At 42.0% G+C, this 21,122-nt stretch overlaps 1 protein-coding gene across 9 annotated transcripts in view; it reads right to left on the bottom strand.

The window, feature by feature from the left end:
- Positions 1-21,122, bottom strand: part of KDM4B (lysine demethylase 4B) — a 224,851-nt gene that overhangs the window by 111,780 nt on the left and 91,949 nt on the right. For 8 of the 9 annotated variants that reach the window (XM_043502586.1, XM_043502585.1, XM_038383771.2 and 5 more), the window contains one exon: positions 14,571-14,708. In XM_043502586.1, the coding sequence (XP_043358521.1) occupies positions 14,571-14,708 (138 nt within the window). Of the gene's footprint in view, positions 1-9,733; positions 9,867-14,570; positions 14,709-21,122 lie in introns of those variants that run through there. The other variant, XM_043502588.1, reaches the window with a different exon arrangement.

The raw sequence follows: 21,122 nt of genomic DNA, 5'->3' as shown, positions 1-21,122 counted from the left end.
ACAGGAGTGCTGCAAGTAGAGAGAACAAGCATCTCAGCTGTAGTGACATCAGTTTAATGTGAACATTCATCATTTCCAAGGAGCCATGAGCACAAGGTTGTTCAATATGGACTCATTGTCACCCTGAAGGCAAGGGAAAAAACTCTCAGCCTGTGCTCACCCACCCATCCCTCTTACTTGCCTGACCACCACACCATCCTTTTCCCACACACACCCCTCAAGCACATCCACTGCATGCACACTCCTAGGGAAGATGAACAGGACAGAGACATGAGATGACTCATTTCCCCCGAAGCACATTTACTGTGAAAGAATAAAGATGCATTTAAATTACACTTGTAATCGTTTTCTAGGATTCCCACGGAGTTTGAGTTAGATTCCTGTCACCAGCAGGAAAAAGCCACAGGAATAGAGATGTTTGGAACTATGAATTTCTTTTACAACAACAGGCAGCCAAGTACTCTCATTCTTTGAATGGTTAAAGCTGCTCACTTGCTAAAAGAAGGGGGAACAGGGAACCACAAAGAGTGCTAGTTTTAAATCGAGCATTCAACATTCATTCAGAGTTACACGACAGATGCACTGGCCCAGATTCCAGCACAAAGAGCACCTGCAGCCAGACCCACCGATCAGGAGCATGAAAATGCTTTTCAATCTCAAAGCACATCTGATCTCAGTAACTTAGGTAAGTTACTATCCAGAAGGTAACTTGTTTCCCAAACCAGCTGCTCTATTTTAATTGGCATACTCATCGAGGATACTAGCTTTGTATTTGGGCTTTCAACAGGCTCAAAACAATGGGGATTTGAGTTCTGAGGAAGTAGGAGGCCTATGAAAAGACAGCCTGTAACTTACCTTCTCTCCCCCCCTGGCCAAGTGGAAGTTAAGAGACAAGCAGTATTAATAATACTCAGAACATACCTAGCATTCAGGGTATAACTACACTGCACAGTTAGCCCAGGCACTCAGTTAGCCTCGCTCAAGTACAAGCATTCTCATAGCAGAACCATAGTCATGTTATTATTTCTGTACTTGCACATGTGTCTGTGGGCATATCCCATGGTTCTTTGGGCTGAGGCACTGTAGGGTTTTTTCCCAGTCAACCTTGTCAACTACAGAAAAATCTGCCTGTCTCTCAGGAGGATTTGTGGGAAGGGCACTGGAGAACTACCAGCACCTGAGTGATCTTGCCTGCACCCTCACTGAAAAGTGAGTGGGTTGAAGCCCAAGCTAAAGCATGGCTCGGCCTTCAACCCACTCTGACATACCAGAGTATGCTCCAGACTAATGAGTAGCTATGTCACTCCTGCCCTGTAACCTAGGGTGCCTTTTACAATGCCTTGCTTCTGACGCCTCCAACTTGGACTGCTCACAAACAGCCTCCAGCATGTAAGTTGCTCCCAGCTATGTATGTGTTTGTGCAGCAGCCAGCCAGCCAGACCTTGGATCTCACCAGCCTTAACAATTACCACAAAGTGACCCCAACACACTCCCAGTCCCAGATTTTCCCCTAGAAATGTATGTCCTATACTGCCCAGCCCTCTCCTGGACTGTACAAATATATTAAGTCTATTATTCCTTTAAGGGAATAATATGCACACAGCTTGCTACCCAGACACTTCAATTTGAACACACTGGATTGGATAAAACAATAAAACAAATGTATTAACTGCAAAGAGATAGATTTCAAGTGAGTATAAGTAATGATGAGATATAAAACTCAGAAATCATTGCAAGAAAAATAAAGATAAAACACTTACTGGTGCCTAATATCAGGGGGTAGCTGTGAAGAGAAGGGAGCTACCTCACAAGTGGAGAACCAGTGCTGACAGGACTAACATTATACTGGCCCTGTCTACAACATTGTACTGGCCCTGTCTACACTGGTTCTCCACTTGTGAGGTAACTCCCTTCTCTTCACGGCTACCCCTTGATATTAGGCACCAGTAAGTGTTTTATCTTTATTTTTCTTGCAATGCCTGCATCTGTAATTTTCACTCTATGCATCTGAAAAAGTGGGGAGTTTTTTACCCAGGAAAGCTTATCCCAAATAAAACTGGTGTCTAACAAACTATATTAGATTAAAAATAAATTTAAAATAAATTAAAAATAAATTTCTCTCACCACATGCTTTCAGCAACCTTCCTGACCAAACTCTTTAGGTCAGGATCCATCCGCCAGAATCCAATGGCTGCTTCCTTTCTCCCTTCAGGTGCCGTGCATCCGATCGGCAGGGGGAACAAAGAGGTTGTCTTGGGGTATTTGCACCTGCTTTTTATAGTTTCAGTCCATCTCTTGAAAAACACTTCCATTTGGGAGCAAGGCAACAAGCAGTCTGTGTGCCAGGAGACCCCATGTTATTTCTTTGCTAAGATGTAGATTTTTGCCCCTGGCCCCTTTCCTGTCAAAAAAATGGCCACTTAGCAGATAATGGTCCATCAGCCTTGTTTACACCGGGCTGAGGAGTCAGCTTGCCCTTTGTCTCTGAGGAACTGGTTTGGCCACTCCCCAGACTTATCCGGAAAACACTTTTAGTCATGATTTCTGCTTGTGTTTATAACTTCATATATAACTCTGCTATGTGCATTTTGCCATGACACTACTGATAAACAAATTGTGAGTTTTTAAATGATACATTACAAGGCATATTTTGTACAAAGATCACCACAATAGCGCATAGGGTGTAAACACAGGGGTATATTCTGTCATACCCCTACTTCCAGCTACACAAGCAAACATGGATTCAAAGAGCAAATAAGCATATCCTTGAGCACTGTGTGTGGATATAAGACGACACTGGGTGTCTTCTACATGTGGGACTATGGATTAAGATTACATTGTAAACATCTCAGATCTGGAAGGAGCTGTACCAACATTAATTTTTAGTTTTAACAACTGAAAATAAAACTGTATCTGGTTCCACTGCCTTCTAAGCCCCACACATCCATAACTTTCATTTGCAATGGGTAATTTTACTATGTCTCCCACACCAAATGATTGTCTTCCCCACTCCTTATCCTCTTCACAACTCTGCAGTATCTAACACAATGGTACCGCACTCAGTGAATTACACTAAGACTAACAAGAAGTTCAACTAACACACAACTTAACTTCTAAGGGCCAGATTCCAAAGTCCATACGCAGTATCTAACAAGGCAAGTTTTCTGCTGACTTTAATGAGAGTTTTGACTGAGCAAGGAGGTACATTTTTATTCCTGATCAACTATCACAGTTTCAGGGTAACTGCACCTGTATTCCCCCTCTGGAGCCCCTTGAAGGTCACCCATTTAAGGTTTCCAGCTCCCAGCAGTCACCTCTCTTGGGCAGAGACCCTCATCTCTCCTGCTCCTGACTGTGGTTTCAAGGCCGCACAAAAGTTCTTTAGTAACGATGGAAATCTCCATTTCTCATGAGTATTTTGCCATTGAAACTCCATGAACTTCACGTCTACATTGCTACATACTGCTCTAGCCAGAGAGGCAGACTTTACAAAAGGAAAAGTTCTGATCCATCCCAGACTTGCTTAAGACATATGCAGTCCTTCCATGAATGTCTGGGAAACATGAATGATTGAGAACACTAGGGTTTTTCCTCCTAACTCTCACCAACTGGAACACAATCTTTGTAAATAATGCTCCAAGAAAGAGCTACTCCCACTGAAGCCATCAGCAAGGAACCACCTATCCAGCTGAAGTGTCCACAATTTATGTGCTCCTTGAACTGAGAAGACCAAGGTTTTGTTTGGTGACAGGCATCTTAGGAACTGTTCTTTTTGCTTTGTGTCCACGCTCATTGGCTGACCCTCCAGGATCACCTTCTGAGGCAATTCCAATGGAGTGACACAACTGTAAGGCAGATCTGTGAAAGGATTTTTGATAGTCTTGTAATGTTAAGTCTCCACTCTGCCACATGAACTACTGGATCTGGTGGACTCCTGTGTAACAGAGAAGCAAAGAATAAGCTGCAGAGAGCCCATTCTTCACGTAGCTATTTACTGCAACCAGAAAGCACCTTCAACACTATAAATCAGAGGGTTAGTGAGACAGAGAAAGACCAGGAGATCATGACAACCTAGATATCTCAGGAATCAAGTGAGTCAGGGGCAGCTTTCCATTCCAGAAGGCCTGCCCATCTCCTCTGGGCCCTTCAGTAATCACTCAGAGCAACTTCATTACCAAACAGAAGAACAAAGTCTTCAAAAGCACCAAAACGAATTTGGTTGACACAAAGTTTGAAGTAAACCAGGCTAAGTATTAAAAAAGGCCTCTCCTTTTAAAAACTGAGTGCTGAATTGAGAAATCTCAAATGGGCTGCAATCTTCACTGATCCCCCTCAGAATGGTGTAAGAAAAAGTCACCATCATTCTGCTTTAAAAAGGTAAATATCCTTCCTCTAATAACAGAAGGCTCGCAAAGCAATCTCAACAGCTCTGTAACAGGGTGGCTTGACCTTAAGGGCCGGAAGGCCAGCAGCAAGCCTGCCTTGATTACGAAGGAGCCATACCTGGGAGAGATGAGGTGTCTTCTCTGTAAAGATCAGCAGGAAACTGCAATGAAGGGGGGAAATGCTCAGGGATCAGAGACTGCTAGGCATGAGCAGGCTTCAGCAGAGTCCTGGGAGTTAGGACTGAGGGCACATCTTCACTAGCAACATTAGGCAGCGCTTTAACGTGGCTGTGTACTCGCGGCACATGCCACTGGTGCACTGTCTAGACTGGCACTTTACAGTGCCGAAACTTGCTCCACTCAGGGAGATGTTTTTTCACACCCCCAAGCGAGAAAGTTGCAGCGCTGTACAGTGTCAGTATAGACAAGCGCTGAGACACCAGCCAGGTAGGGCCTGACAAAGCAGAAAAGCCCCAGGCGGGAAGCCTTGGGAGGAGGAAGAGAAACTTTTGTTGTGTGTGGACTTTCGGAAGGACTTCGTTCTGAGATTTTGAGTTTTGTTTGGCGTTTATTTCATATTAATAAACCCATCCCCAAGGAGGGAACAAGCCTGAGTGAAGTTTTATTTGAACAGTCCAAGAGCGAAACTGAGGCAGGCTGCCTACAACGTGACCCCAGACCACACTTTCAAATTATTCCTGGCAACTCCTCAGGAATTATATTAACACGAAACTAAACCCACCTTCTTCAATAAAATCCACTGACACCAATGTGCCAAATAAGCAATGTTTCAGCTGGCATATCCCTAACTTGTTGCCCTGCTTTATTTCACATTGCACTTTATAGACAAGATCACTAATATCCAGGCACTTAAAATCTAAATTAGACATATCAATGACAAATGGCAAGCCATGGTGGAAAAGGTTCAAGAGCAGTAAACTATGGGAAAGAAATACTGCTCCAAAAAGAGCACCTTTTCCAAAGAAAGGCAGGCTATATATATTTTTGTATGTAGTTTTGACTATATTTTTTAAAAAAGGAAACAAGCAAGCAGGAGAGCTGGAGTGGAGATCTGTGATGGAAAGCTAACCAGGAGGAGATGAAGGCTACTTGTACCAGGACATAAAAGTAGAACTCAGACAGTCAGAGCAGCTTGACCCCATTTTATATTGAGACAGATAATTCTAAGACTGTCTTTGGAGTAAATGGGAGATGAAATGAAGCTATGAAAATTCCATGCTGCCGTAACATAGATGTTATCAGCCTCTAGTGTCTGCTATTAATATAATAAGGAACATAAGAAATTGTTCCCATCCACCTATATCCAGTCAGGTTTACAAAAGAAATAGAAAAGCTGACCTGTGATACGCACATGAATTTCTTGAGTAACTGCAGATTCAGAAGTGCCTTCCTGAATAAGGGAAGGCTATAGTTATAGGCTGTTTAAGGGGTTCTAGCTGGACAATGTAAAAATGCAGGCTATAAGAAGGGTCATTAGTAGTGTACTTGATTAAACCATATCTTCTTATAAGCTATACTGATTGACAGAGGCCTTGTACAGACGACAACCAAAAGCAAAGCCAACTAAAGCAGAAATGCAGAATGAGACTGCAGCCTTACGTAGCAAAACTACACATTACTAGGAAGAGAAAATTAGTTGATTTCAGCCATAAGACCTCCTGGACAGTATTAAACAGAGAAACCAAACAAAACAGAATTAACTGGAGACCACTACCTCAAGGGCAAGGGTTCATGAGAAGATGCTGGAGGGGGCAAAAACGTGTGAGGGTATGAAGCTTTTCCTCTTATCTCAGTTTCTAACAGTCTTCCTGCAAACACTGACTACTAGCATACAAAGAACAAACAGTCACACTCAAATAAAAAGGCAATACCATTATTAAGTTATGGATCTAAACAAGAGAATTCAGAATGCAAGCTGACACCTGAAACGTTGTGCCCCCGCTCAAACAAAACCCTTCAATATTATCCCTTTAGCAATCTTTCCACACAGTAAATACGGACTGATTAATACAGCCTAGCTCCAAAAACATTAAAATCTTGAAAAGTAACACTTCCTGCAGGAGTTAGATTTCTCCACACGACATACCAAGGAATCTAGAAGTGGTTCGGAAGGCCTGGTGATAGTGCTCCATGCTGATATACATGAGTAAAGATTGATGTTGGATTTCTACCCCACTTCATAGGCCAGTAGAGCCACTGGTTCCACAAAGACAGCCAGAAACAACTTGCAATGCTCAACTTCAGCTCCCCGTGTTGAAATGGCATTGGCAGGCTCTGGTAGGTTCCATTCAAGCCTTCTTGACTGGAAGGATGATGGCTGCAACACAGTCTCTTGAGGACAGGTTGAGGCATTTACAGGAATAATGTGATGATTTGGAGATCTATGTACATCTTATGGATTCTGACTGATTTTATGAACTCTATGTCTAATTCCAACCCCAGTGTGTAATAAGCAAGCCATGGGCTGATAAGGACCACATCACATATCACACCCCTTGTCCGAAAGAACAAAAGTAGTCATTAACAGTTTAATAACTGCTCTGGCAGGACAATGGGTGTACTAAAGAGGGTGCTTAACCTGGGAGAATCCAGTTATTCTTGGTGGTATATGGGGAGGGGGTTTGGAGCAGGAATTTTGCCCAGAAGAGGCAACAAAGAAACCTGGTGTTAATGCTAGTATCTCAAGACTCAGACAAATTACACTTGGGACAGCAGAGATGAACAAAGAGGCATGCTTTCATAGCACAGGGGATCTTTTTGGAGTACTAGACCACCCAGGAGCTGGAGGACACTGATTGCAGAGGTCAGACCGAGACTCTCTATTCCAGAAGAGAAGCCATATGCAGAAATGGGATCCTGGACTCCTCAGACTCCCAAACAACACTGCAGACTGGTGAGGAAACTGAGGCAGAGATTTGCATGCAGGTGATCTTTACTTAGTACAAGAGAGAAACAGATTGAGACAAAATAAAGAGTAATTTTGTTAGAAACCTTTGCAAAGACTGTGGTAGCTGAAGCAGACATGTCCCTGAAGAGGTAAACCCTAAGCTAGAGTGCCCGCAAGATTGGAACTCTGGAAAGGAAGTTATTAAGCAACTGGGGAGTCTGGGGGCACTGGCACTAGCTTCATGACTAAGCAGTTAGACCCCAAGTATCCTCTCCAGGAAGGGAGTGCTGGAAAGAGAATAAGGGTACATCTACTTTGCAGCTGGAGATATAATTTCCAGCTTAGTTAGACATACATGCACTAGCTTTGATCGAGCTAGCACACAAAAATAGCCTAGCCACAGCAGCACAATGAGTTAGCCTCCCAAGTACATACCTTGGTTCTCAGACAAGCCTATACTCTGCAGCAACGACACTGCTACTTTTAGCACATTCGCTCAGTCAACACTAGCACATGTACATCTACTTCCAGCAGCAGCATAGACGTACCCTGAGAGTGTGCCAAGAATCCCAGAGCCAGAGGCAGTGACTGAACTGAGTTCAGACTCAGAAAAGCTTAAAAGCACAAACTAATCACTCCGTAAACTGGGTTACTGGCTTGGAATCATCCTCTGCTGCAGAAGGCAATCGAGATATGCATGATGGGAACAATTTCCCTACTTTGAGAGAAGTAGTATGTTTAAAATAGTCTGTTAAGAGGTTTCAGATACTACTTTAACTATGTCAAGGAAACAAAGCATCTCTCTAGATGTCTGTGAACCAAGGTCACTGACCCCCCCTCATTTTAATTCCTTTAATTGTCATGTTCATGTTAACCGACTAGGACGGCAAAATCCTAGTTACTCAATCCATGGTTTTCTCTCACCTACATTTCTGATTTTAATCATCATGCTTTTTAGCCAGGTCAAAAGACAGACATTTTGTAACTGAGTGCCCCCAGACACCATGATGTTGGGGACACGTACATCTCTACCAGCAGACAGACAGACAGACAGATAGACAGACAGAGTGTAAATGGTCCCAAAGGCAAGAATCACAACAAAAGAATGGAGAGAGAATGATTCCAGAAGATGTAAGCAAGTCAGGAAAACTGATCAAAAAGAAAGATCTGGAGGAGAGGTGGTGGGAATTGTCAGTAACATCACAACACTGGCATCACTTCTATGCAAGAGAGACAGCAAACAACTGGGAACAGCAACAAAGTCTGAAATACTTTTGGTAACGCAAAAGAAAATGTACACAACAACAACGGGCTTTTGCACTCATGATTTCATCAGCATGTTATGAGGCAGAATTTTGAAGTCTTTCCTGTTGTTTTATATGCAAAAAAGGCCAGAAATTATTCCAGTAGGTCAGTGGGTAACAGCCATCAAGTAATCACCCTCGATAGAAATTGGTCTTGAGGATTTATACACCTCTTGAGACAGAAAGGTGTTTGCCAGGTATTGGTTTGCGATAAGTGAAAGAGGCAGAAAACAATTACTTGACAGATTACTTCCTTCAGGTCAGGTCGACTGAACACCTACTCTGATCAAAGAACTGGGAAGAAAAAAAACAAAACAAATAGGCCAGGCCTGAAGCAGAAACTACAGAATTCAGCTGACCATCCATGGAATCCTATCTGCCAAGAACCAGGACCTGAGTCTGGGACACAGTAAGCAGATACAGGAGACACATTCAATATGGACCAACACACAAAGCTGACTTGATAATCGTACCATGCACTGACCATTAGCTTAGTTAAGGCAAGGATTTCTTGGACAAATTGCTAATATGGTAATGGGCTGTCTATCAATGACTAGCTGACAGATAACAGTTCACATCTCTAACACTAAATATTCCTGTTCATCTAAAATTATACACCCGCTCTAGTCATTTTGACTATTTCCCAGGTTCATCTCAGAAACATTTAATTTCCACTGGGTTCTTTAAAAAAATTCATGCTGTTGCAGCAAACTAACCACTTAAATGCCCTTCAGACCAACTTCTAATTGAATCTTTAAAAAAAAACCCAACAACAAGTGTTTCCTAGCCCTAGCTACAAGTTTACATAGATGTAAGGTACGCGTATCTATAATTAGTTGCCTATGCAATTTTACAGCCACTGCTGAAGTGTTGATTTTCTGTGAACGTTGATGCTTGTCCTACAATTACAGCAGAACTAGTTTCTAGTAAGCCGATCATTAAACTCTGGTTATAATGCATTTTTGCAGTCTAAACAGGTTTTCCTATAGTTAGCAGTACTTTCCATCTACCTGGCAGGTAATTAATGCTACTCTATGTAGGTTTTTCTAAGGTCACCCATCACTGCAGTATATGATCACCTTCTTATTGTATGTCATTAACATCTTTCCTTCCATCCATAGTTCTAAGCAGAGCAAAATCTATGCTCTGAGTCCCCAATGTCAAACCATATGGAAAAAAAGAGCACTGTCCATCTGGCTAGTTGCGAAAGGCCTGTTATTGACTTCCTGTGTTGTGGTAAGGACAGGAGTCGGCCCTGCTTGTTGCAACCTGGAGAGAGGAGAGATGGAACTAGGTTGACTTTTTTTAAATGAAATAATATTCTGTACTTCCACAGTGTCATTTCTAAGCACTTTAAGAACTATGATAGTGACTTCGGGAAAAATCACTCTAGTATAAGCAAATATAATCCAGTTTTGTCTGGCAGCAAAAAACAAAACAAACGAACAAAATCAGAATAGCTGCTTTAGTCAACTCTTTTAAAAAACCTGTGCTATTTAATCAGAAAAACAGCGTCCAGGATTTTTCTATCATCACGAAAAGCACAGGCAATCTGAGTTTACACATAACGCAACCATCTGATATTTCATTAAATCCTTGTTTAACTTAAAAAGGAGATGTCAATGAACTTATTGCCCACATACCATAACAGAGCTCACACCTCATCTGGAATCCCCTACCATGGTAACAAATGGTTCACACACACATATGCAACTCATAATTTTGGAAATATTAAATGGAATCCTGTAAACAGAGAAGTGTCACCTGGTGCAATGGAAATAAATTGGGCATCTCCTTCCACTCTCCAACTTTTTCCCCAGATCTGCTCAGAGCTCTCTATGCTGTTTGTTCAGTAATTTCACGCTATGCCGCTTAACAATGTGAGCATGGAGGCTCAATCTAAAACTGCACTTCCCAAATGTCACTTGTTTGTGAACACATGGCTGAGCTCAAAATTGCTTTTAATATTAGAGCAGTGCCCGGTGGCGCCACTGTAGTTAAGGGTTTGTCAAAATTCCATGATTAAACCCTCATTTTTCTGGGAACATTTGCTACAGACTGAAACTTAGTACACTGGGTTACAGCAGACCTAAACACTATTTTTAAAATTTCAAATCAAATTTACTTAGCTGTTTGTTTATTTATTTTAAGTCTGATGTATACAAAACTATTTAAGACCTCTTGTGGATTTTAGGCTTTTCTTATTGCTCCTTTAACTCCAAAACTCAATCTCAGAGTTATGGCTTCCATTCCACCCTTCCTTACCCCGCAGAGCCCAGATATAAATAGAATATGGCTTAGTCTACAACCTCAATAAATAATCTGACATCTAACAGGGTGCAAACAACCTAGGGTAGGGTTCAGCTATTTGAGTGGGGAAAGAGGAGAGCGGAGGTAACTACACAAGATCTCCATAATCCCATAGTAGCTGGATGTTTCTGATGTAAAGATCTGCATTTGATTAAATATCAGCATTGACCAAATTGTTATTGTTAAAATTTGGAATTTATACCCCATGGAGATTTATCTATAAGAAGTTTTTTCTTTAAGTTTCATAGCATTACACTAACACTGGTGCTAGCTATGGTAAAAACACTGGCACTGGCAGGCAGCTGGCTTTTATTACCACTTTATGTCTCCTAACTCTGTTCAAAGATGGCCTAGATAACACAATGATAAAAATGCAATGGATGTTCTATACTAGCGCTCCCACCATTCCCAACTACAGCTAGTCCGATAGCGGGAATTTTAAGAAAGCTCAGCATATGTAATATTTGAAATGAGATCACTCATTTCAGCTATCTTGCCACCTTGTTGATTCAGACAGAGCACTGCACTGGATCCTACGAGAAAGTTTTTGCCATAGCCATGAGGGCGGTTAAGTTTTTTTTAAAAATTTAAGCTTAATTTTTTAACTGATGCACCCTCCTCCAGAGAAGAGTTTATGACATACTGGCCAATCTCTACTCCATCTGTGCCCAGACAGAAAGGAGCTGTTTAAAGCTGGGTCAATACTATTATGAATTTCATGGCTTTTGTAGCTTTAAGACAGCCCGTTATCTTACTTTGCACTGAAAGAGGTTTGCTGGGTATTATTTCAGTATAGGTTTGGTTTAATTACATCTAAAAGATTAAAAAATGAAATTAAAGTATATTAAGGGGCTAGCTACTGTCCAGTCAACACTGCCAGAACCTCCTTCTAACATTCCTCCCAGAGCAATAGCAAACTGGCAACTATAACTGTTTCATGACCTCGCCCATCTGGTAGCAAAAGAGCAAGCTCTGCAACTCTTTGGCATGTATTTTTGTGAATTTAGAATAATCACTCCTTGGAAAATTAATGGTAGTGTCTCAAAAACAGAGTTTAGGATTCATGCTTCAGGTCATAAAACTAGTTGGAGGTTAGGAATAAGTTTTGTCCCATGGCATATGATTGCTCACTTAAACATAGTCTGAAGGTTTAAATCTCTTCCTGAAGAAGCTAGTATTGGCCACCGCTAGAGACACGACACCAAACTAAAACTGATCTGTTCTGATGTGGCACTCATTCTTAAGAATGATAATTACCCCTTTCCCCTTGGATAATGACTATTTTCTAGTGTTTATTACATTAGTGTCTAATCCCAGTCTAATCTGAATGAGTGTGCCTACATCTATGGCTCTCATTCACCACCACCCGACTACAAGACTAAAAGCAGAGTCAAACTGATAGAGGGAAACAAGCACTGATCACAATGTGACAAGACAAGAAAGCACTGGCTGATGAATTCTCTTCATGCCCTGAGCCATATCAGCGCTCAGTGGCATTCCCATCAAGTGGCCTCACATCTCCTCCAAACTGTCAATAAAAAAAAACCCGCTAACATGTATGTTTGTGGAGTTAAGGGAAATTTATTTTAGGACAAGCACAGAGTTCAGATGTCAAATGTGTCCGCTAATAATAGATCCCCTGAGACCATGGGCTGAAAATTACTGGAAAAATAAACGAGACAGGCGTTTCACCTTTCAGTAGCTTAGAGGGATGGGCATACTTTCTGCAGGATGAGCTGCTCAGACACTGAAGATTATGGAATTTGATAGTCACAGCCAGTCTGCCTGTGCCTGCTTAGGCAAATTCACAGAACACCGAAGAGGGAGGGGAAGGCGATGTAGCAGAGAAAAGTGCTTCTTCAGGATGAAGTTAGTCACAAGCAGCTTTGGTTTCTATTTGGGTAGATGGTATAAATTCAGTAAAGAACAACAACTTGAAAGAAAAAAGGAGAGAAGATAAATAGTAACATTTCTTAAAGCTATCATGGTTTCTGTGATTCCACAAGTTCCTTGACAGCCTGGTATTGGAGTTATGGAGAGATATCATATTCAGCCTCTAGAGAGAAAGCAGTGCCTCCCATCACTCAAGAAGCAGCCACTCATGGTAATAAATGAGCAGCATTGATTAGTTCTGAATAGAACCCTGTCTAGAAGTCCTGACTTGGTTGAGAGGAAGATGGTTGAAGGAACTATGCCTTGAAGATGGGGATGTTAAAGTGAGAGAGCTGTCAAACATACTAATGTCCCAGGGGAGATAAAAAAGGGTAAAAAAACTTCTATGACTAACCATACACCTCCTCTTACTCACAAAACACAAGTCATTTCTTAAGGAAAATTGGACACTATTACCTTTTCTGGACCAAACTGAACCTTCACTATAAATAAGCTACACACATTTCAGGGTCCCAGTCCATGGAACAAAATATTATTTTGATCATTATGAACATTAGTGTTCAGATATCTCCTCCCGAGTCTGAACTATGCTTTTCCTGAAGGATATGCTTGTAGTAAGCTACCCTAGGGCAGAGATTGTATTTTCCTCTGTGTTTGGAAAGGAACATGGCACATTTTGGGCAATAGCTCCAAACTAAACCACCATCAGCACCTGTGTAATCATTCATCGTTTTTCATAGCCTGTGGGAATGTGATCCTTAAAAGGACCAGAAACAAAAGACACCTATTCATACTTTGTACATGGCACCACCACATCCGAGCACATCACATCACATGATCTAACTACATTAAAAACACTACCCACTTAGGGCAAGATGTTGAAACACTTCTGCCATACACTAGCTCCATTCATTAGCTTGGAAGGTATTTCCTTTCTGCCATTACTAAACACTCAGATAAATGAGTATCAAAACAAATGCTCCATATACTGTACCCTGAAGGCCACCAGCTCTAATTCTGGTGAGCTGTCAAAGGGAACAAGTTACACAGGAAAAGACCTTCCATTGAAGATACCCTGCAGCTTTCCCTACAGAGTTTTGTCCCAGGAACCAACAGCTGCAGCACTTCAGTTGATTCTAAATGAGATAAAAAAAGTGAGTAAAGGGTGTTTTCAAGTATTCGGCAGTGAAAGCAAACTGCACACATTACAGAAATTGAATTGTTTTCAGAAGGTCACTTGTCCATTTTTGTTAAGGGTTAACAAAAAATGGCTACATAAAACTTTCCCTTTTTATTTATTATGCATTTGGATACATAGCATTAGAATACAGCAGTCATGGGCTATTCTGGGATAATTTGTTCCCTGTGGAACTTGGTTGGGGTGCAGCAGAAATCTACCAAACCTATTAAAATGTCTCTTATCAACCTCCCATAAAGACCCATATACCAACGCACCATTCTCCACAGAATGTAACACACATCTCGCATTCAAGAACTAGGACTTTGGGATTAATTAAAACCCCTCTCACCCTACCCCCCTATTCTGCAAGTCTTTTCTTCCTCTTCCTAGTTACTGAACTATTCAACTACAGCAGAGGACAATCAAAGGCAACAACAAGAACAGAACATTTAACTGGTATGTGGAGAATATATGTTCTCAGCTGGATATTTTCATTCTTGTGCGTATCTTAATGGGCATTTCCACATTCGTTTGTATTTAAATCAGCTAAAAGGTAGAAAGAACCCACTCATCCAAACAAAGACACTCACTTGCGTAGCCATTTTGCCATAGTCAATCCACCGCAGTGTGGCAAAGTTGGTGGACTCAGCGCAGTTGAAGCCGTGGTTGAATCCCGCGTGGTAGCCGTAAGGAAACGTGATCATAAACTCTCCAGCCTCTTGGGTGATCTGAGAAAAAATAAAGGAGAAAGAGATAAAACTGTGATCCCTTGGGGGATATCTGGTGGCCCCGTGGTTTGAGAACAGGGTTATAAACTTAAGGAAATCTGTGAAAAGTCAACTTTGTCTCTATCCAGCTTCTATGGAGTATTTGTTTTTGTGACAAACAAAAACCAAAACTTTAGACTAAAAGTAGAGAACAGAGAACTGAAAGGGCAGCGGGTGTTCCTGCTGAAGATACATACAGGCATCGGTAGACTAATGGAAGAAGAAAGGAAGTTTGCACAGAGCCCAGCCACACTAACTAGCTTCCTACACACAGTGTCATCATCCATGCTTATAAACAGTTAATCCTGGTGGATGGAGGAGCAGACTCTTGGATAAAATATAGAACTAACCCCACTTTTACAGAGATTAAAATACTTCCATAGAAAAGGATGTTAAAATGGATAGTAGCTGTCAGGGAGATCTGAATCCATGTCACTTTAAACCATTCAGTTTAAACACCATCACCTGACTCTCAGGGTAGAGTTTAAAATTATAAAATTGGTCCCAGGGTCTAGCATTCCCAATGCCCTAGAGATTTCTAGACACTGAGTAGTTTGGCTAATCGTAGCACTAAGTCTACGTTAGTGCATAATCTCCAGTTGTCTAGCCATGTTAGGCGGATTAGGCAAAACTGTATTTTCCTCCCAAACATGCCCATAATGTTACTGCTTCCACTTGGAAATGAACCTACCTTTCATGTAGTTTAGCTTTAAACTAATTCATGACATCATTCACCCAGCCCAACACATTAGCCTCATTCCTACCTATACATGCATAACAAGGCAAACAATAGAAAAAAAAATATTCTATTATTTGCCTACTTATTAATGTGTATTTTGTTTTTAATTTCATCTATGTACACTATTGACTTAAGGAACTGAAGGGAGCTTAAAGGTCACAGGAAAAAAGCTTTAGAGATGGCAGCTGTAGTCAGAAAACACTCAAAATTATGTGGTTCCCACAAAAACTAGTGATTTAAAATTACTGGGGAGTAGAAAAGTGTTGAAAAATATCTGGCTGATCAGATTTATATTATAAAGATACTTGGCACTGATATAGTGCTTTTACATTAATACAACATCTCAGGAAGGTCGGTGGTGGCATCTCCATCTTTAGAGTTGAGAAAGAGGCAAAATTTGATCTGACTGTCTTTTTAATACAAAAAGTGTTGGCTGATCCTTTACTATAAGAGTAGTTATGTGCTATCATTTATACTCAAGATCCTTCCTACAGGAGGAACTCATTAGTTCACAGCCTAAAAAAGGATGCCCCGATAGTAAAAGGTAGCAAGTCAAAAAAAATTCAACCTTTTGAGGCTTGATTGTATTGAACCTCGTATGATGAAATATCAAAATCAAACAGGAAAAAGAAGCGATGGGGGAGGGGATGCCAACGTCCACCAGGTTCTACAAAACCCACTTATGTTTGAAAAGCTGGACAAAAAAGATTCCCTCTGTTGCAGGTTCCCAATTCATCCCTTTCTCTAAGACTTACTTAGCAACATCCTACTAAAAAGAGTCTTTCTGGCTGTCTCAATGAACAATAAGAAAAGGAGTACTTGTGGCACCTTAGAGACTAACAAATTTATTAGAGCATAAGCTTTCGTGAGCTACAGCTCACTTCATCGGATGCATTTGGTGGAAAAAACAGAGGAGAGATTTATATACACACACACAGAGAACATGAAACAATGGGTTTATCATACACACTGTAAGGAGAAAAGGAGTACTTGTGGCACCTTAGAGACTAACAAATTGTAAGGAGAGTGATCACTTAAGATAAGCCATCACCCACAGCAGGGGGGGGAAAGGAGGAAAACCTTCCATGGTGACAAGCAGGTAGGCTAATTCCAGCAGTTAACAAGAATATCAGAGGAACAGTGGGGGGTGGGGTGGGGGGAGAAATACCATGGGGAAATAGTTTTACTTTGTGTAATGACTCATCCATTCCCAGTCTCTATTCAAGCCTAAGTTAATTGTATCCAGTTTGCAAATTAATTCCAATTCAGCAGTCTCTCGTTGGAGTCTGTTTTTGAAGCTTTTTTGTTGAAGTATAGCCACTCTTAGGTCTGTGATCGAGTGACCAGAGAGATTGAAGTGTTCTCCAACTGGTTTTTGAATGTTATAATTCTTGACGTCTGATTTGTGTCCATTCATTCTTTTACGTAGAGACTGTCCAGTTTGGCCAATGTACATGGCAGAGGGGCATTGCTGGCACATGATGGCATATATCACATTGGTAGATGCGCAGGTGAACGAGCCCTCTGATAGTGTGGCTGATGTGATTAGGCCCTATGATGGTATCCCCTGAATAGATATGTGGACAGAGTTGGCAACGGGCTTTGTTGCAAGGATAGGTTCCTGGGTTAGTGGTTCTGTTGTGTGGTGTGTGGTTGCTGGTGAGTATTTGCTTCAGATTGGGGGGCTGTCTGTAAGCAAGGACTGGTCTATCTCCCAAGATCTGAGAGCGCGATGGCTCGTCCTTCAGGATAGGTTGTAGATCCTTGATGATGCGTTGGAGAGGTTTTAGTTGGGGGCTGAAGGTGATGGCTAGTGGCGTTCTGTTGTTTTCTTTGTTGGGCCTGTCCTGTAGTAGGTGACTTCTGGGTACTCTTCTGGCTCTGTCAATCTGTTTCTTCACTTCAGCAGGTGGGTATTGTAGTTGTAGGAATGCATGATAGAGATCTTGTAGGTGTTTGTCTCTGTCTGAGGGGTTGGAGCAAATGCGTTATATCGTAGCGCTTGGCTGTAGACAATGGATCGAGTGGTATGATCTGGATGAAAGCTAGAGGCATGTAGGTAGGAATAGCGGTCAGTAGGTTTCCGATATAGGGTGGTGTTTATGTGACCATCGCTTATTAGCACCGTAGTGTCCAGGAAGTGGATCTCTTGTGTGGACTGGTCCAGGCTGAGGTTGATGGTGAGATGGAAATTGTTGAAATCATGGTGGAATTCCTCAAGAGCTTCTTTTCCATGGGTCCAGATGATAAAGATGTCATCAATGTAGCGCAAGTAGAGTAGGGGCATTAGGGGACGAGAGCTGAGGAAGCGTTGTTCTAAGTCAGCCATAAAAATGTTGGCATACTGTGGGGCCATGCGGGTACCCATCGCAGTGCCGCTGATTTGAAGGTATACATTGTCCCCAAATGTGAAATAGTTATGGGTCAGGACAAAGTCACAAAGTTCTGCCACCAGGTTAGCCGTGACAGTATCGGGGATACTGTTCCTGACGGCTTGTAGTCCATCTTTGTGTGGAATGTTGGTGTAGAGGCTTCTACATCCATAGTGGCTAGGATGGTGTTTTTAGGAAGATCACCAATGGACTGTAGTTTCCTCAGGAAATCGGTGGTGTCTCGAAGATAGCTGGGAGTGCTGGTAACGAAGGGCCTGAGGAGGGAGTCTACATAGCCAGACAATCCTGCTGTCAGGGTGCCAATGCCTGAGATGATGGGGCGTCCAGGATTTCCAGGTTTATGGATCTTGGGTAGCAGATAGAATACCCCAGGTCGGGGCTCCAGGGGTGTGTCTGTGCGGATTTGTTCTTGTGCTTTTTCAGGGAGTTGCTTGAGCAAATGCTGTAGTTTCTTTTGGTAACTCTCAGTGGGATCAGAGGGTAATGGCTTGTAGAAAGTGGTGTTGGAGAGCTGCCTCGTAGCCTCTTGTTCATACTCCGACCTATTCATGATGACGACAGCACCTCCTTTGTCAGCCTTTTTGATTATGATGTCAGAGTTGTTTCTGAGGCTGTGGATGGCACTGTGTTCTGCATGGCTGAGGTTATGGGGTAAGCGATGCTGCTTTTCCACAATTTCAGCTCGTGCACGTCGGCGGAAGCAGTCTATGTAGAAATCCAGGCTGCTGTTTCGACCTTCAGGAGGAGTCCACCCAGAATCCTTCTTTTTGTAGTGTTGGCAGGAAGGTCTCTGTGGGTTAATATGTTGGTCAGAGGTGTGTTGGAAATATTCCTTGAGTCTGAGACGTCGAAAATAGGATTCTAGGTCACCACAGAACTGTATCAGTTCTGGACCAGTCCACACAAGAGATCCACTTCCTGGACACTACGGTGCTAATAAGCGATGGTCACATAAACACCACCCTATATCGGAAACCTACTGACCGCTATTCCTACCTACATGCCTCTAGCTTTCATCCAGATCATACCACTCGATCCATTGTCTACAGCCAAGCGCTACGATATAACGCATTTGCTCCAACCCCTCAGACAGAGACAAACACCTACAAGATCTCTATCATGCATTCTTACAACTACAATACCCACCTGCTGAAGTGAAGAAACAGATTGACAGAGCCAGAAGAGTACCCAGAAGTCACCTACTACAGGACAGGCCCAACAAAGAAAACAACAGAACGCCACTAGCCATCACCTTCAGCCCCCAACTAAAACCTCTCCAACGCATCATCAAGGATCTACAACCTATCCTGAAGGACGAGCCATCGCGCTCTCAGATCTTGGGAGATAGACCAGTCCTTGCTTACAGACAGCCCCCCAATCTGAAGCAAATACTCACCAGCAACCACACACCACACAACAGAACCACTAACCCAGGAACCTATCCTTGCAACAAAGCCCGTTGCCAACTCTGTCCACATATCTATTCAGGGGATACCATCATAGGGCCTAATCACATCAGCCACACTATCAGAGGCTCGTTCACCTGCGCATCTACCAATGTGATATATGCCATCATGTGCCAGCAATGCCCCTCTGCCATGTACATTGGCCAAACTGGACAGTCTCTACGTAAAAGAATGAATGGACACAAATCAGACGTCAAGAATTATAACATTCAAAAACCAGTTGGAGAACACTTCAATCTCTCTGGTCACTCGATCACAGACCTAAGAGTGGCTATACTTCAACAAAAAAGCTTCAAAAACAGACTCCAACGAGAGACTGCTGAATTGGAATTAATTTGCAAACTGGATACAATTAACTTAGGCTTGAATAGAGACTGGGAATGGATGAGTCATTACACAAAGTAAAACTATTTCCCCATGGTATTTCTCCCCCCACCCCACCCCCCACTGTTCCTCTGATATTCTTGTTAACTGCTGGAATTAGCCTACCTGCTTGTCACCATGGAAGGTTTTCCTCCTTTCCCCCCCCCTGCTGTGGGTGATGGCTTATCTTAAGTGATCACTCTCCTTACAGTGTGTATGATAAACCCATTGTTTCATGTTCTCTGTGTGTGTGTATATAAATCTCTCCTCTGTTTTTTCCACCAAATGCATCCGATGAAGTGAGCTGTAGCTCACGAAAGCTTATGCTCTAATAAATTTGTTAGTCTCTAAGGTGCCACAAGTACTCCTTTTCTTTTTGCGAATACAGACTAACACGGCTGCTACTCTGAAACCTGGTACTTAATGGCAGTCATTTGAATAGGATCCTCACCACACAAAGAAAGAGCTGTATGCTGCACATACAATATTGCTTACAATATGAATGTCTCTTCTTGTATATTTTATGTAATAATTTTTATTCCTCTCAGCTCACTCGTTGTAGGACACAAACAATGCATAGGAGAGAACTAAATTAGAGAAGCATCAGAGAGGGACAGACATGGATCAATATCTGTGGAAGGATTCAAAAAGATATTTTGAAGAAAGTTCCCCACTTCTAATAATGTAGCAATGCTGAGTTTGCACAGAATTGAAACCCTAACCCCTTGTCTTTTCAATACTGTTAACTGTATCAGAAGAAAGACAGACTATTACGACAAAAGCTGTTCCAAGAGGCTTCTGTGGGTTTTCTGGGTGAAAGAAACTCAAGTCCGGTCTCTATCCAGCTTCATGGAGCATCCTCCCAACCAGCCCCTTCATAAATCAAGGCAAAACTGGAGATTTCTAAATTAAGAAGGCAGAAAGATTATGTTCCTGTCAGAAAAATCTACATCCTGGTGTCTTCATTTCAAGCCCACAGTGTATGTCCTCCATGTCACCGCTGTCAACATTATCCCAACAATAAATTAGAAAACACTCAAGATGATGGATAGGGCATGTAGAAAAGTAATAACTATTGAGGGAAAGCCAGCACAAACTGCCACTCATGGAGAAAGCCCTGAATTTACTGACTTCTCCAAGAGCTTGCAGAATAAATGAGAGAAATCAATAGGGGATTACAGAAATACACATTTTTAATTATTAAAAAGCTCTGCTATTGATCTGCTTTTTTTCCAGAAGTAAATACCATTAGAGAGATTTATAAATGTGTGTGCATTCACTTGTTTGAAGTCTGCCAGGAATTCAGATGAAGGGATCCTTTCTGGGGTTTTTTTTGGTTTGTTAAGAGGAAGAGAAAAAACATGCATCTTTCCCTGTACAATACTGTACTTGAAACTGCTACATCTGGTTAGGA

This window comes from Dermochelys coriacea, chromosome 25 (genome assembly GCF_009764565.3).
Source record: "Dermochelys coriacea isolate rDerCor1 chromosome 25, rDerCor1.pri.v4, whole genome shotgun sequence".
In the NCBI taxonomy this organism is placed as follows: Eukaryota; Metazoa; Chordata; order Testudines; family Dermochelyidae; genus Dermochelys; species Dermochelys coriacea.
Note: the sequence above shows the minus strand (reverse complement) of the source record. Positions and strands in the feature narration are given on the sequence as shown.